At 35.6% G+C, this 18,384-nt stretch overlaps 1 protein-coding gene across 2 annotated transcripts in view; it reads right to left on the bottom strand.

Moving 5' to 3' along the window:
* The window catches only part of LOC149806330 (uncharacterized), a 73,173-nt gene extending 56,410 nt beyond the window's left edge, over nucleotides 1–16,763 (bottom strand). For both annotated transcript variants that reach the window (XM_089951646.1, XM_089951656.1), the window contains exon 1: nucleotides 16,409–16,763. In XM_089951646.1, the coding sequence (XP_089807772.1) occupies nucleotides 16,409–16,558 (150 nt within the window). In that variant the 5' untranslated portion in view covers nucleotides 16,559–16,763. The remainder of the gene's footprint in view (nucleotides 1–16,408) is intronic.
* Nucleotides 16,764–18,384: the final 1,621 nt, after the last annotated feature.

Raw genomic sequence — 18,384 nt, 5'->3', positions numbered from 1 at the left:
AGTTACACCAGTACATGTTTTAATAAATCTGAATAAGTTACATCAGTACATGTTGCAATAAATCTGTAATAAGTTACACCAGTACATGTTGTAATAAATCTGGAATAAGTTACACCAGTACATGTTGCAATAAATCTGTAATAAGTTACACCAGTACATGTTGTAATAAATCTGTAATAAGTTACACCAGTACATGTTGTAATAAATCTGGAGCATGTGCCATTTGCAAGTACATCTCCATTTCTATAGATTCATGAGATTTTTCTGATTCGTTGTTTGATTATGGGAAGTCAGTATTGGGGGAAATATTCCTTAGCCAGAGTAATTAGATAATTGCTAGGAGAAAATGTCACAGAGTGCAATGTTAATGAGATTTCGTGATAGCATGGTTTAGTGTAGTAGTGAGTTCAGGTCAGAGCCGCATAAGTGGGCCCTTAGCCAAGTAGTTTCAATTAGAATCTAACTGTGATGATTGATTGTGTCCCTCCGTGTGAAGTATGTGTGATAGAGACTGATGATTTGCACAATGGAATAAATGAGAAGGGACTGTTCCATTACCTGAAGACGAAGTTTATTGTTGCTATTATGGTAAATATAGTGTTTAGTTACAGACGAAATGAGGCTTCAAATCATGATTTAACTGACCTGTGGCTAGAGTAGCAAAACATTCATTGTCTTTGGTGTTTGAGTTGTATTTCTTTTTTACTGGGTGAAGTACTGACGCTACGTTACCGGAATGTAATAACAGAAACCATTCAATTGTGAGGTTGGCATGCAGTTGTGACGTAGTGATGTAAATGTGTAGTTGTGATATTTGTGGTCATGTATTGATTAGAGGAAAATTATTTATAGGCTGGGCTTGTTGTAGTTTCAAGTAGACAACGGTAGTTGTCGAGAAGTCCTTGGAAATCAGGAGACAACAAGTGACTTCTAACAGAACTCACAGCAGGGTTGGATTCGGCCAGTAAAGAGACTCATTTGATTTCTTACAATATTAACAAAATGATCTTTCACCTGACTGGCTCAGCCGGATACATTTTTAGGGACTATAATTCTGATATAATATTTTGATAAGATTTATTATTATTATTATATATATATATATATATATATATATATATATATATATATATATATATATATATATATATATATATATATATATATATATATATATATATATATATATATATATATATATATATATATATAATATAATATAATATAATATAATATAATATAATATACACTTTAAAGTGTTGCAAGGCTAATATAAAAGCAAAACATTCCTTCTCGATTGTGGAATAATTTATCTGGTGCTTATTAATTTTTTTTTAGAAAAATAGCACACTGGATGATTGACATTATGTATGTCTTCTTGAATCAATAATGTACCAAACACAAGATCACTTTCATTACAGACATTTTAAATGATTGACTGAAGTTTGGTGATGAAAGAATAGGTGAGCTCTTATGTATGGCCATTAGCATATCTAAAACATCGTGACATTTTTCAGACCAATGAAACGTGGTTTTCTTACCCAACGAATTGGTCAGGGGTCTAGCAATTATGGAAAAATTAAAGAAAAAAATTCATATAATATGCAGCCATGCCTAAATCTCTTATCAGTTGTTCTATTACTGATAGGCACAGGGAACAGGTTTAACATGACTGTGTCCCTCAACAGGACCTATAAAATATAACACAAACAGGACAAAATTCGGTTTTACTTACAAAATAATTGTCACATAAACGAGTCTGTCAAAATATTTCAGAATCGTTTCCAAGTGATCTTTGCAGATGTCATTGTAGATGAACGTCATCATCGATGTAAGAATCACAGTTATCTAGACCAGATGTAATCTTGTTCATTAAATGTTAAAACGTACAAGACGAACCTTTCATCCCAAACGGTATCACTTTATATTGATAAAGTCCCTCTGGCGTTACGAATGCTGAAATTTATTTTGTATTTTCCGTCAGTGGAATTTGCCAGAATCCTTTCCAAAGGTCAAATTTGGTAACATATTTTGCATTTCCATCGATTCTTGGCAATGGAAATGAATCTGTTTTAGTCACATAAATCACTTTTCTGTAGTCGAAGCATATGCGGAACGTATTATCTGGTTTCGGTACAAGAATATATGGTGAACTCAGACACTTTTACTCGGTTCTATGAAGTCATTCTCTGACAAATACCATGACATTGTGCTATGTATTTTTAATCTGCATTGTTTGTTTGTTATTTTTTAAATCACATTACATGTTGTTATAATGACGCATTGTATGTTGGACTTGGCCTTGAGTTTATTCTGCTTTACCTGAGTTTACCTTTTTCTGTAAACTACTAATACAAAGCTAAATTATTCTCTATGTGTTTGCGTTTAAAATCAGAATTATTATTAATAGAAGTAAATGTGTTTATTTGGGTCTAGGTCTATGTTTTGGAATTTCCTTAGTGTATTTGACACAGTCACGGTTCTGTTTTCTAATAATAACTAATTTGTTTACCATGGATCATTCTAGCAAATTATTTCCTATTAGGGTTTTTGTAGAAAATGGTAACCTGAATTCAAGTAGAGATCTATATCATCTTGTAACTAAGAGGATTTTTTTTCGTTCGTGCTTTACGACCTAGCACCTCCAAGCTGAAATTTATTTATTTCTTCACATTATTGAATTCAAATGATTATTTTGTCTGGAAATACAGAATTACTCTGATAAAATTCTTGGATAGAGATATTCACTGCAATTTACAGTGAATTGAAATCTGGAATTTTTGACTGTGACTGTTGGCACATCGAATCTCAAGGAGCTTCCACAGACACGTCTTCACCTTCAGTTTTGGATTTAGTGTGGACTTCTACTGAGTTTTATTCAGGACTTTAAATTATTAGGACTTGTGTCTGTAATTCTTGGATTATTTTGGGATTTGATTTGGAATACCGTATGTTTTTTTTTTCTTCTTCTCATTTTCACTTTGTATTCTATGGAAATAGATTATTTCTTGAATTTTACAAAACTTGTTGTTTTCACTCTTTTATGTTACTTATTTTAAGAGCATATACTCGTAACAATTGAAATACGTAATAGAAAAGAGCAAAAACCAATAAGTGTTGTAAAAGTTAACAAATAATTGATTTCTCTGCAATACAAAATGAAAATGTAAACATAATTTACGAAATTGCGATTTAAATCCAAATTAATCCTAGAATTAGTAACACAAGTTTTAATGAATAAAGTTCTGAAATATTGTTAGTGGTCTTTCAAATAATTTCCGATGCTAATGGTGTTTATGTGCATATAGTTGCCTACAGTCACTAATGTACTAATGGCCTGAATTGCAATGATGTGCCAGCGGTCTTTTGATGAATAACAATAATACAATCCCAGAAGTCCTTGTTTGAATTTGCTATAATTCCAAGTTAATCTCTCTGTCCAAGAATATTATTATAGAGCACTTTTTAATTCCAGGTAATAATACCTAATTTCAACCAAACCAAAATCTCAATACAACAATAAAAATGATTTCTGCCCAGATGTGATCGGAGGAATAAATAAATTTTCCAGTACACAAGATTATATTTTTTAAAAACCCACTAAGACACAAAAGAAGACCCCGGATGAGTCCCAAAAGGTAATTTCTTGACCAATCTAAGTTATACAGTAATCGGAAGGTCTGTTCCTAAAATTATACTGAACAACATGATAAACAAAATCTCCTTGACTCAACGAAGATAATGATCGTAATATTTACACTCACAGAGAAAAATAAACTATGTATTAGTTGTTTCAAGAATTTTTAAAAAACGATCATAGAAAATGAACTTTATTTTGGACAAGGTCAGTTACGAAAAACAATGTTACATCACCCATAGCATATAACGAATAAAAAATAAAACAATGCAAATTAAATATGCATAACAAATTGACATCAAAGAACACATGTGGTGCTGGACAATGCATATCACAAATGTTCGTCGCAGAGTAATAAATACATTGTCATTTAAGCCGAGTACAGCCAATGAACTGATAGCCATCCTATCTGACAATAATGTGGTGAACTAATAGTTCTGAAATATTTAAACAACTCATACAAATTGAAATATCCTATGAAGAATTCCACAAACCAAAACATGTGAATGATGCAGAACGTGTCCTTAAGAGCACAAGGAAAGCAACTATTCGCGTGTTGGAAACTTGCAAATATCAAACAGTGACCTGAAAAATCACAGTGAAGCAAACGAGAATGAACACCAAAGACAAGATGGTTAGACTGAAAGAAGACGCAATCCTTTTTTGTTTGCTTAGATGCTGTTGGTGTCCAAGTCAGGATTAGAAATCAGTAAACTGTTATGAGGCACAAATTCTCACTTGTGTCAAGGTTGATGTTTGCAGCTGATGTAGCAATGCTGCACGGCAAAGTGAAGAGTGATCTAATGACCTTCTTTGAGAAGCTGTCCAAAGGAGAAGACACAGTACCTGGCACAAATGAGCATGCATAAACAACAATGACACAGAAGACATGATAGATTCAGATATTAGTTAGCCTGTTGAAGTGAACGTTGCACTTGTGGATGCAACTGAAGCCGTTCAGTAATTTGAAACGTCAGACACCATACAGAACCGCAACCAACTGTCCGATCACTTCACCAGCCTGTACTGGAGAGATACACCAACGTGGATACAGTGCGCCCTGTATTTGACCAGTACGATATATCTATGTCATTAAAAACGGCCACCCCTGACAGGAGGCAAGGAAGCCAGCCAGTAATAGCATATGGTATAATGGATAAAACAAACATATCAAAGATACCCATGAAGCAAGTTCTGTTAGATATAAAGATGAAGATGCCATTGGTCTGCTGCTATCTGGCTGAGATGATGTTGAATAAGGCAACTGAGAAGTACTTGGTGATGGCACGGAGGTCATTTTCAAAGTGACAAAGAAGAAGCCGACACAATGCTTCTGCTGCGTGACTCTGATACAACAGCTGTGAGGATCCCACTGAGACCTATATGTGAAGCCCTTTGACCTAGTAAGGCTGCCAGGATTCTGTGTCATCAGCGGTGTCTACAATTTAGGCAATTGTGTTGGACAGGGAAAACCAACTTGCTGGAAGGATTTCCAGTATGCCGGTGACTACACTTGCAGGCCTGGCATAGACTCGCTGCCTACTGACGACACCTTTGCTGCTATCTAACAGTTCATCTATAATGTGTACTAGCTCAAACCCATATTTCAAAGATGGAAAAGATGAGGTGAGGATCCCACTGAGACCTATATGTGAAGCCCTTTGACCTAGTAAGACTGCCGCCGTGCCAGGATTCTATGTCATCAGCGGTGTTTACAATTTAGGCAATTTTTTTGAACAGGGAAAACTAGCTTGCTGGAAGGATTTTCAGTATGCCAGTGACTACACTTGCAGACCTGGCATAGACTCGCTGCCTACTGATGACACCTTTGCTGCTATCTAACAGTTCATCTATAATGTGTACTACTTCAAAGCCAGATTTCAAAGATGGGAAAGATGTGGTGGTGGTTGTTCACAAAGAACAGACACAGCCACTAAAAGCTACTATCTACACAAGATGCACTACATCAAGCATATGTTGTCCTTAAGTCAAGGAAATGGAACAATCTCTAAGTACTGTTATCATTTATCATATAAACGTTAACTGCTTTAAATTCTTACATTTATATACCATTCTACAGTCGTTATTGATAAATGGTATAGTGTTATGGGAAAACTCAGAATTATTACGGGCTTAATATTTAAGACTGTATTGCCACCACATAAGCACTTTTGACATTTGCAAGTACAACATATAGTTCACAGGAGTACCCTCCTCTTTTTCCTCGTGCATTGTGCTCGCGTATTCCACTTTGTAACACGTCTTCCCTAGTCAGAACAGCCACATGTATCAGTAGCTGAACCCTGAGATCGGACAGGTCCGCCTTGATGTTTGGCATCTTGTCTTGGTGGAGCTACATGTCATCATTAGTAATACAAACTTTAGTACTGGAAGTTGCAAGGTTATGACTAAAAAACCAACTCTTAAAATTTAAATGCCAGCCACATTCTTGTGGCGACGGCATCGCCGAGTTTACTGTGGTCTCGTTGTTCCAGAAAATGGCTAATGTAGGTGCTTGAGAAATCGTGCCAGTAACTTCACGTGGGTCGGTGGTTCTTGAAGGGGTTTTCTTGGGTTCTTCCTCCACCAGTTATACTAGCCGCTATGTATAGACCATCGTGTCTTGGAAAATGGCGTTAAACCATCATAACAAAATCGTCACTCACAACTTCCTACAGGAGTTCCCATGCTCCCTAACTAGTCCGACAGACTGGAATCTGTGAATATTTTGCGATTCAGTATGCCAAGTTTTAATTATGTGAGTTGGAATGCATACTTTTCTCATTTCGCATTCTCAGTAGAGTCTTGTAATATTATGTTAGTAATTTATTTTCTTCAAAATATTCTTATTGTATCAACTTCTTTGATCCACTCTGGACATATTGGATCAAAAGTAGATGGAGAATAATAAAGCTTTTATTCTTGGTTTTCTTCATACACATACTTGTTTAGTTTTTGGTAAATAGGTACATATACCGTGAATATATAAAAACACTCTTATTTTACCTAATGTATTGATGTTTGTGCCTTAGGCGTCATGCATTGAATTATGACAGTTAGTCTTTGATCTCCATAGGTGGACTTAGTTTTGGTTTTGGTGTTTTAGGAATTAAACAAGTAGGTTCTTTATTGCCGAGGCAATCGGAGCATTATTTTTTGCCCAAGGTCGTACCACATTAGCTGTTTTGGGATGCTCCAATAATAGAATTCGACCCATACCCTCGTGGTCATCGGTCAGGTGCACTAGCTACTGCGCCAGTGTGGCAAATGTCTTCAGTAGCCGCGTTTTACGATATGTCAAAGGGCTCGTCGAGGCTAATCTAAATCCCTGATCTCGCAAGCGATTCACCTTTGGTAGAGGTAATTGGGTGATTTAGGAATTACGGTAGGTAATAGATGATTATAGATTACCCAATTTTCTCTTTCATAACATGCGTAAAACTGCGAAAATCGTAGACTCCGATCTGCCATGCAACATTTGCCGTCTCAGAGTCTTCTTCGTATTTTGGTTTTTTTTTATTTATTAATTCTTTTGAACTACTGTCTCGCCAAAGAAGGCACAGCTCTGCCTCCTTTTCAAGTATAGCAAATTATGTACGTTTAAAAGTCTTTCTGACTGCATTAATAAAAAATAAACCCCAATGAAACATCAGAAACTATAGAAATGTTCACGTCAATTTGATAAGAAATATGTAAGTTATGACTTATTCAGTTTTTACATGTGTTATATACTGCTAATAACGAAGGTGCCAATAGTCAGGAGGCCACTTGCCAGCAGCATATACTCTTCATGAAGTCACTTAACGGGCTGGGTCCGTCCGTCCGTCTGTCTGTCTATCTTGTTTGTTCTAGTTTCATTTGATTTCTCTTTCAGTGAGTTTCAGTAAATGCGAGATTGGCGGATGAAGAAAGTAAATAAATAAGGCGAGAAATGGTACGGCTATAGTTAACATATACTGACTTATATACAAACAGTACCTCATTTAAAATCGTAAATTCAATCCACGTCCATGTAATAATACTGGAAAACATTATCTGCAACAACAAAAAAATATGCAATCACTGTTGCTGTTATATTAATTCACAGGTGCGAGTTACTAGATTTCATGTCATTGTAATGACCATCGTAACAAGAAAACTTAAATACAGTTACCAATTACACAGTTTATTGAATTATGGGTGATATGACTATGTTTGCGGTAATTTATTAGTTTAAGGTTCGAAATCGTATTAAATTTAAAATTAGTTACAACTGAATGATATTTGTTCCAATTAGATTTGACAAACGATAGTTTACCGACGTATTAGTTCACAACATGACTGAATGAAATATCGATATATAATACAAGTCTCAGAAACTAATAACACTTATGAGGAAAATCTGTGAGAATTCACTGGGTTTTCTTAGATGTTGAAAAACATTTAACACTAAAACTCAAGCGTCAGCAATAACGCAAGTCGATATGTCCCTGGCAATTTTAGTCCGGACCACGTCGACATGTCACTGGCAACGTTGGTCAGGGCCCGATCGATATGTCACTTGCACAGTTCTTCGAGATTTGTCGATATGCCAACGTTAATCAAAGCCACGTCGATATGTCAATGATCGTAGAGGAGGTCACGTCAATATGTCAATGTTCGTCGAGGCCACGTCAATATGCCAATGTTCGTCGAGGCCAGGTCAATATGTCAATTTTCGTAGACGCCACGTCAATATGTCAATGTTAATCGAGGCCACGTCAATATGTCAATATTCGTCTAGGCCAAGTCAATATGTCAATGTTCGTCGAGGCCACGTCAATATGTCAATGTTCGTCGAGGCCACATCGTGACTTTCACAGAGATAATGTAAAGCAGCCCATTATCAATATTATTGATACTATATTTAACAAGGCATTGCACTTGCCATTAGATCTGTCTTCCACTTAGGCCTGAAGAAATGTACATGCAAGGTAAAATTGAATTTAGATACAATTTATTATTAAAACAGATGGGATATTCAAATATAAAATAATAAACATACCATACCATCACATGTGCTTGTCACATTGGGTATAACAAAGAAGTAACTATATCAAGTTAAATTATTCCCCACAAATAATTTCGTTTAATCTCATAAAGATGCTACAAGCATACATGATGTAGATACACTGACCATAAAAATATAAAAAAGTAACCATGCGTCATCTGTAGTATTCAGTTATCTTTCTATAAACATGTACATACACTTTTTACAAGGTCTGCAAGTTCACATCAAATATCATTGAGATTTGTGTAACCTGTCCTGTACTAACATAGTTGTGCCATGCACTGAGGTAATTAAAGGTTTTAAGTCCGGTTTCATACTAAGAAATGATTGTAGATTATAAACACGTACACAGACCATGGTCTTCATGAAGGAAATGTCATGTATAATACAGCTCTACAACGCTTTGCTGTAAGACAAGGCTATATGGATATCCGCATCATGACTAATTTATGTTATTTACACGTATGTTTAATTTACTTCAAACGGGGGGGGGGGGGGCTAACATGCTGACAGAAGACATACTTGAATATGTGACAGATCATTAGTGTTTAAAATCAGGAAACAAATGTCATAATCGATCATCATTTGTTCTGATTGGCCGATAATCAAGTAATAATCGATTACTTTGTCAATATTTCATCTTTCCAATACATATTTTTCTAGAGCTATGCCTTAGTCTTATAGGGCTGGAATGTTTTAGAACTGTATTTCAATTCAAAACGATCAGAGAAATCGTAATCAGTTAATTGCTTATCTGAATGAAAGTGAGCCCTGCTCTGTGAACTCGATTATTCCAAACATTGTACAGACCAGTACACTTTCAGTGAACGTGTGTGTGAAAAAAATACCAAACATGCTGCTATTATAACATTTGGCCTAGACAGAATCATTTTAAAGATCGCTCTGAAGTTCGACTGAGGTTTGTAAATAAACAGTTTACTCTAATTTTTATTTAATCTTCAAATATCTAATCCGATTCGATTGAGCTGCATTTTCACAGACAGCAATGTGTTATATTCTCAAGTAGAAACAACAAAGAACAGTATACATTTGCCCCACGTGACATGCAGAAACATTAAACTTCATAAATGTTTCTAAAAGGGAGTACAAACTAATTACAAACATACTTGGTCACGCCTTGTGTCTGACATGTGGCTTGTATGGCAAGCCATTTTGGGCCATAACGTGGAAACGGTTCACACTGTCGAGGCTCGGTAACGAGAAATAAAGAAAGCCAATCAGCAGAAACTTCCCAATCACATAACCTTCCTAACTCGCGTAACCATGTTTCGTATTATGTATAATCAATATCTCCACTTGAGTTCTCGCAAGAGAAATTCGGAAAAGTCATTTGAATCGCGCGATGGCATATCAGAGATAACAGAAAAATACGCGATCTTGAGGCAGAAATTGGAAAGCCATCTTCGTTAGCCAAGATTCCGATGTGATAACCCTATCTACACCTTGGCGTATCCAGCAGATAATTCTGTACTTTGGGTCTGCAAATTTCATTGGATGCGGTGGCAAGTCACAGCATCCAATTAAAATTTGAGCACTGTTCCTACATGATCGAGATAAGGGCGGCACACAACTTGAATGGACCGATAAATAAGAATTTGTCCAGTGCCAGTCCGTGTTTGCACAAATACCTTTCACTCAAATACACCTGTAATTGCTTCCCTCTGGTACATAGTCACACTTTCGATGTTAAACTTCCAATGTACCATTTTTAGGTCAATTGCTTCCACCATTTTCAGTCGATGTACAATGAACTACGCTATTGAATAACTGAAATTACATACTAAGGGAGACAACTCATGAAATCCAATAGATGTCGCTAGGACAAATCACCACTATATCTGTTCCATACGCCAAAGGTGTATATAGGGTTATCATATAGAAACCTTGAGAGGCGAAGATGATTGGACAGCTGGCTTTAATCACCTGATCTATCTCTAGATCGCGTATGCGCGACTTGAGATCGCGCCTTAGAACCCTGAAAGCGCGAATCGCTAATCGAATATGTTATTAGAGGAGAAATTATGTGATGACAAATACTTCTTTGGAAAATTCCTTTGAATCACATGATCACATATTCAAGAAAGTATGAATGAGCGTTATTAAAGCAAGAAGTAGAGATTTCCAGATTTCAATCAGAGAAGTATATTTATCCCACGATTTCTCTCCTGATCACGGGTTCAAAGAGCGAAATGTGTTTTGGAGTCTCAAACACGTGATATAGAGTAAGACTATGTGTTTATAAACAACTTTCCGATTTGTTGTCTCGAGATCATGGATTCAAGACTCGAGACCACGCATTTCTTTTCTTTTTTTTTTTTGTCTTAAATACTTGTCATGTGAATCAAAGTCTTTTTTCCAATTGGCTCTCTAGACATCGCATGTTGGAGCCTTGAGCACGCGAAATTTTGGCATGCTATGTCCTTGTTGGCCTGTTACGCTAACAATTAGTTCCATTAGAGAAGTGAACGTTTCGAGTGTGCAAAACAGAGAACTCGATTGCGCTTAATGGAGATCTCGATTAGGTGAGTTTCTGAGATCATGTAACTTAAAGGTATATTCTGGTTGGCTCCCTTTCGTTCGCGTAATTCAGCTCGAAATCAGGAAGCGTGCGTGTTTCCTTTATAGCCTCAATACCTTGCCGTAGACGTTAAGTCTGCATTTGTAACTCAACTTATTTCCCCACTTTTAACTAATATAGAAACAAAAGAATATTAATATACAAATATACATGTGATGGAAAGTACCAATACGACATCACTGTTTCGGCGTTTGCCTCTTGTTCGAAGTGTAACTTATGGTACATAAACGGTCCCGCAAAAGTCTTCTTTGTGAATAGATGAAAAAGAACAAAAATATTCGAAACTAAGTCGACCTCCAAAATAGGCCGACCTCGAATATAAGCCCTTTAATTTCTACGATGTTTAACTCTCAAACGTGAGTCCTTTCGAAAATTAGCATGCTAATATGTTTAATGCATACTCTATATGCATATATATTGTTGTACAGAGACGAGAAACGTGTACCTTCGGAGAAGAAACACAGGTTTTGCAAGTATATACACAAATCTATTGTATCAATCAATATACAAATAAAATATTCTCCATCGAAGTTTTATTTAAAAGAATGGGTTTCACAATTGTTTGACATTGTATATTATACAGTGCAAATTTTATATGTTATATATTGTCAAAGCTATACATATACAGTCAACTCCGCTTATATGCATAGCCTCGGGACCGTTCCCAAGGTGTGCATATAAACGGAGTATGCATTTACGCGGAATTCATGTATATTTGCAATGTACATGTACTTGGAAAATGGAAAATCATACAAACAAAGCTCATATGCTGTATAACTGTGTTTCAGAGTATTAAACATCTACGTATATATTTAATTCCACAATACATGTAAATTCAGATAAACACTATAAACTGTTATTGCCGAAATTATTATTGACAGTGTGTATTGCTCTTTGGTAACAAAATAGTATACGGGTCGCTACTAAAATTAGTTCCCAGTAAAGTAATAAGTTTACCTAAGAAGAAAGACGTCAAAGTCGTTGCCAAAAGTGCGCAAGTTACTTGGTAAAATGTCCGTAATTGATTTTTGAACACAGTTTGGGCGGCCAATCTGGTGGACAGTAGTCTGCAAGTTATAAAATCCGTCCTACGATTTGCACCCAAAAGCTTCCAGAAACGCTCTAATAGTCTCCAGACTTTCTATGGCAGTAGCAAAGTATGGCGGCGGGACAGACAAATCGTTGGTAGACTCCTCCACATCCTCTGGATCTGAATCCTTTACTTCTTGCTGGACATTGTTTGAACACATATCGGCATCTGTTGTTTCTTCATCCGTATGAAGGTGATGTCGTCATCGGTAACGTCTTCAGTAAACCCGGTGTTTTTGACAAAACTTACACGTCGATAACAGTTGGCGATGGTTGCTCCTGAAATTCGATTCCACACCTCTCTCTCTGTAGATGCAAGGCATCCAGTAAACTCAACTCGGTTGTTTCGCCAATTCTGCAGCACGCCTTTCACTTCCATTGTCGATGATGTTAACAACTTGACGCAGCACTAGTGATCGGTACTGCTTCTTGAAGTTAGCATCGGTTGAATCAATGATGTAGTGTTAGGAGGTAGAAAGAATAATATGGCATTTGTCAAGCGAAGAGCATCACTGTGAGCAGCACAATTGTCGCACAACATGAGAATCTTGCGTGTTCTGCTTCGCATCTATTTATCGATTTTCTTAAGCCATTCTGGCCATATGTCCCCTGTCATCCATGCGTTTTTGTTTGCTTCGTATGGCACAGGTAATGCCTTAACGTTTCTAAACAACGCGGAATTTTACTTTTGCCGATCACTAGTGGCTCTAGTTTTTGGCTTCCATCCATGTTAGCTGCAAGCAGCAGAGTCAGCCGATCTTTCGCAAATTTAGCCCCGGATACATCAGCACCTTTAAATGAATATGTTCCATCTGGGATAGTTCTGCAATAAAGCCCAGTCTCATCAGCATTAAAAATGTCAGCTGGTTCATAATCTTTGATCAAGTTCGCAAAACGTCAGTTATCCATCGTCCAGCAGCAAAGTCATTAGCGTCTTTGCTTCTCTCCATGCTGCTTCTTGAACTTTATATTATTGCGATCTTTCCATCTCTCTAGCCAGCCATTTGTTGCCTTAAAATCCGCAATTTCTAAGCTCTTTGTTAGTCCATCGGCTTTTTCTAGCAACAGTGGGCCGCTGATAAGTACCTGTAGACTCCTCGCTTTGGTGAACCATCGCAACAGGGCTTCCTCGACATCTTCCGCTTTTCCTGCTCTTTGACGCTTTCTGTTAGGATTGCTGTTACTCTGTCACTCTTCAAGAATATTTTCCTTATTTTTCTGAATTCTCGATATCACACTTTGGTTAACACCAAATAACTAAATCGACGACTGACTTTCTTTATTATCATCTTTTTCACTTACACACGATTCGCCAACGATAACGTCTTACATGTGCGCTTAGCCATTTTGGATTTGGTCCATGGGTTGAATTTACATTGCTTTCTTCAGGAGTTGTACAAGAAACTTGATCTGATGCGGGGTTAAGACTAGGCCGCCAGCCAACTAGGAATTTGTGCTAACCACTGAGATTACTGTGACTAATGACTCATCAGGTGGTCATCTGGCCGCTGCCCGCTGGCAATAATTTCTAGCTCTAGAACCAGTGCACCGGCATTAATAACGCCTTAGCTAATGAGCGCAGAGGTTGGCCGGGGCACCAGTCTACAATATTTTACGATCTTTGGGATATCAGTCTACACGTATACAGCCTTGTCCTCCAATTTAGATGTAATGACCATGTTTATGCAATTAAGCGGTGTCAAATACGTATAATTAAAGTCAATGGTTGATAACAGCAAATTATATGCAATTAAACGATTTATGCATTTAACCGATATGCACTCATCCGATACTGATTACTATGCATATTAATGAAGAAAAAACGGGACTATACTTTCGCTATGCACTTATGCGATCTGTGCAATTAAGCGATATGCATTTAAGTGGAGCCGACTGTATTATATACCGTTCCTGGCAATACATGTGCTATGTATCGTCCCTGAACATACCTGGTATACACCGTCTCTGAGTGTACATGTGTTATATACAGCCTCTGTATACAGCCCCTTGCTATACATGTGGTGTATACCTTCCCTGACTCTACATGTGTTATATACAGCTACCAGCACGCGTTAGATACCATCCTTGGCTGTATGTGTATTATATACAGTCACTGACACGTGTTATATACCGTCCCTGACTATGCATGTGATATATGCAACAACTTGCAGGTGTCATAAACTTTCCCTGAATACTATGAAACAACTTGCACGTGTCATAAACTTTCCCTGAATACTATGAAACCACTTGCACGTGTCATAAACTTTCCCTGAATACTATGACTGCCAATCCACGGGTTACTTGTCACGAGACGAAAGAAAAATAAGAACGAGTTTGCAAGCTTTCATTTTGAATGAAACCATCGTAGTTATAGCTCGTGCCTGTTCTTTGAATAAAAAACTCTTTACTATTCGTCTAATAATATTATTTATTTGCTGTCTTCATTTAAAATTCCCTGCCATTTATAAGGGTTCAGGTACACCATTTATTAATTAATATAATTTCATATATGTCCTTTATTTATGACAGATTGATGTATTTACATTTAGAGTTGGTCTAGATAAACTGCAAAAATATACAGATTTTAAACGAATCTATGACGTCATGGAACTTTGCAGGGAAGCCTTGGCCACTAAAAATAAAGGATATTCCTATAGACATTATTTTAATAGAAACAGTAACCAAAATTTTCAAGTGGCATATTGAGCTTCGTCAAAGATTAATTCTTGTTGTATGTCTCAAATAGTAATATAAATTTTCTCCATAAGGACTATGTAAAGATTTTAAAACCATTTTCGTACTTACATGGACTGACGTACTTGTATTAAAATAGTGTATGATGCACTTGTAATGTATCTTTAATTTACATTGTTGGTTGGATAATTTAAATTCATTATATGCTATGGATAATTGTATTTTGGACTTGACCTTGCCCAAAGCCAAGTTCGTGTTGTTCCTGACTAGACACACTGATATTGTTCTTATTTTGCAAACGAATAATACATAGTTAATATTCCTCTAGGAGTGTTGGTTAAATATAATGATTATTTTCTCTGTCTGAGTCAATAATATTATTTTTACAATGTTCTTTATTATAACTGTAGTTGCAGACCGTGTCTAATTATAACTTAGATTGTTCTAGAAATGACCGTTTGTCCTACATCCTGGCTCTTTTGTGTCGTAGTTTTTTTGTAAATATAATCTTGTTAACTTGAGAAATTATTCCTTCCGGCTTTAACATCCTTAGGCAGAATCAACTGTATTATTGTGTTCAGCATTTGGTTTGGGTGAAATTATTTATTCAAATTAGTATTCACTGGAAATACAATGTACTCTTAAATAATATTCTTGGACAGAAACATTAATATGGAATTACAGTGAATTCGGACAAGGACATCTTGGATTACATTATTGTGATTAATAGGAAGACTGTTCGTACGTCATCACACTTCAGGCCATTGGTAATTAATACATTAAAGACTACAGGCCCATCAATGGTTTAAGCGCTGAATCTTATTTTGAACAGCACTTGAATTTAATTAGAACATTTTGGACTATTTGGGATTTAAGTCGCAATACTGCAAGTTATTTTTAAATTTTCATTTTGTATTTAAGTGAGATTAAAAAAATGAATTTAAGAAAACTTGTTGGTTTCATTCTTTTATATTGCTTAGTTTAAGAGCATATATACACTTCATTACTACGTCCTAATTACATATATTCATTACTACGTCATTACTATGTCAATAACAAAATCTCAGTAATAACTTCCCAATCTATTTCAAACTTTAACATGTTTCAAACTTTCCTAATTAAATCTTTTTCAGCTCCTTTTATTGCCGACTTGGATTATTTATATATAAATGTAAAAGTCCACCAAGAGTCTAGAATACACTTGAGACCTCATTATAATTCGTTGCATTTACATTGTACACTTCAACGAATTGCAACACAATAACTTAGGCTGCTCTCTCTCTCTCTCTCTCTCTCTCTCTCTCTCTCTCTCTCTCTCTCAACAAAATACACTTCTATATACATGACGTTCATAACTTACCATAAATTTCATATCAGACGACATTTCTGCACCCCGGTAATTATTGTGCATGCTGATGATTACTTTTTTGTACGGTCCGACATCTGCACATGTTCCATGGATGAAAAGAACTATCATCTGTAGGAAGAATTGCTGGATCCTTTCTGCCATGATGTATATAATAAATAAATAAATAAATACACACTTGCATAAACCTTGGCTATATGAAAGAAGATCACAGTAAGTGTCCTAATATCCAGTGGAGGAATCACACGAATGCAGTTTTCCGATACATTTTCTAAAACTTCCGGACTTGATATTTCATCTCCTATGCAGTCATTAGCTGACAACCTGTGCGATTTGAGTCAAGGAAGCACGCCTAATTATGAAGGATATTAATTATCCACAAATTAGCTAATTAAGCATGCAAGTCATTAATTACCCCCGAAACAGGGACACGTGTCTTTTCTTTAATGTGTAATGCGTCATAGCTTATATTTTTGTCTTTCCACTAATTTCAGGTAAATTAATAGATGCTTAATTTTTTTAAAACCCTTTTAGTGAACAAAATGCAAATTTTCATTTTTTTGAAGACTTCTGGTGCAGAGTTCTTTATAAAAAAAAATTGAACAGGAGAGTTTTCGTTTTCTGTTTTATACTCATCAAGTTATAAACAAACAATCTTTCCTTGCTTGTCGTTTGGAATCAGCCCTTTTACACAGTTCTAAGTATGCGAAAGTAAAAGCAAAACAAAACAAACAATGAAATGCATAAAAAAAACCCACGTAGTTCATCCATAGTTTAAAAATTATCATGCAAAATAATACTGCAGAACTTGCATTTATATATGCTTGCTGCTTACCTTATTATTGCTGTCGTCGTCGTTGTTGTGGTTGTGTGTGTATGTGTGCGTGTGTATGTGTATATATGTGTGTATGTGTGTGTGTGCGCGTGCGTGCGTGCGTGCGTGTGTGTGTGTGTGTGTGTGTGTGTGTGTGTGTGTGTGTGTGTGTGTGCACAATGTGCCATTTCAACTATAGGTAAACAGGTGCATGAACTTTCATGGATTGCAACTCAAATATGGATGAAATCTTGGTTATTCAATTTAAAATAATTCGATTTATGTTTAATTTCATTCCAATTCAACACATTGTCATCTAAAAGAGAAGTCTGGTTTTTATGTTACGAGAACATATGAGCGTTACAGTTTACGCTTGAGAAAAAGGAATACACATAAATAATTAGTAAAAGTTAGCAGGGGAAAAAACTTATTAAAAACATCGAGTGTATAAGTAAATCATAACCTGATAAAGGTGAAATAGATGTAACTAAAATACATGTGTTACACATTAAATCCAGACAGGTTTAAATAAAATGCATGTATTACAAGTTAAATAAAATATACCTTTTACACATTAAATAAAATAGATGTTACACATTGAATTATATCAGGTGTAAATAAAATACATATTTTGCACATTAAATAAAGTACATGTGTTACTCATTAAATAAAGTACATGTGTTACACATTAAATAAAGTACATGTGTTACACATTAAATAAAGTACATGTGTTACACATTTAATAAAGTACATGTGTTACACATTATATAAAGTACATGTGTTACACATTAAATAAAGTACATGTGTTACACATTTAATAAAGTACATGTGTTACACATTATATAAAGTACATGTGTTACACATTAAATAAAGTACATGTGTTACACATTAAATAAAGTACATGTGTTATAAATTAAATAAAGTACATGTATTACACGTTTAATTCTCACAAGTGTAAATAAAGTACATGTCACTGTGTTACACATCAAATAAAGTACATGTGTGACATTAAATAAAGTACACGTGTTACACATTAAATAAAGTACATGTGTTATAAATTAAATAAAGTACATGTGTTACACATTTAATTCTCACAAGTGTAAATAAAGTACATGTCACTTTGTGTTACATATCAAATAAAGTACATGTGTTGCAC

This window comes from Sinohyriopsis cumingii, chromosome 1 (genome assembly GCF_028554795.1).
Source record: "Sinohyriopsis cumingii isolate HCF-2022 chromosome 1, ASM2855479v2, whole genome shotgun sequence".
NCBI classification, from domain to species: domain Eukaryota; kingdom Metazoa; phylum Mollusca; class Bivalvia; order Unionida; family Unionidae; genus Sinohyriopsis; species Sinohyriopsis cumingii.
Note: the sequence above shows the minus strand (reverse complement) of the source record. Positions and strands in the feature narration are given on the sequence as shown.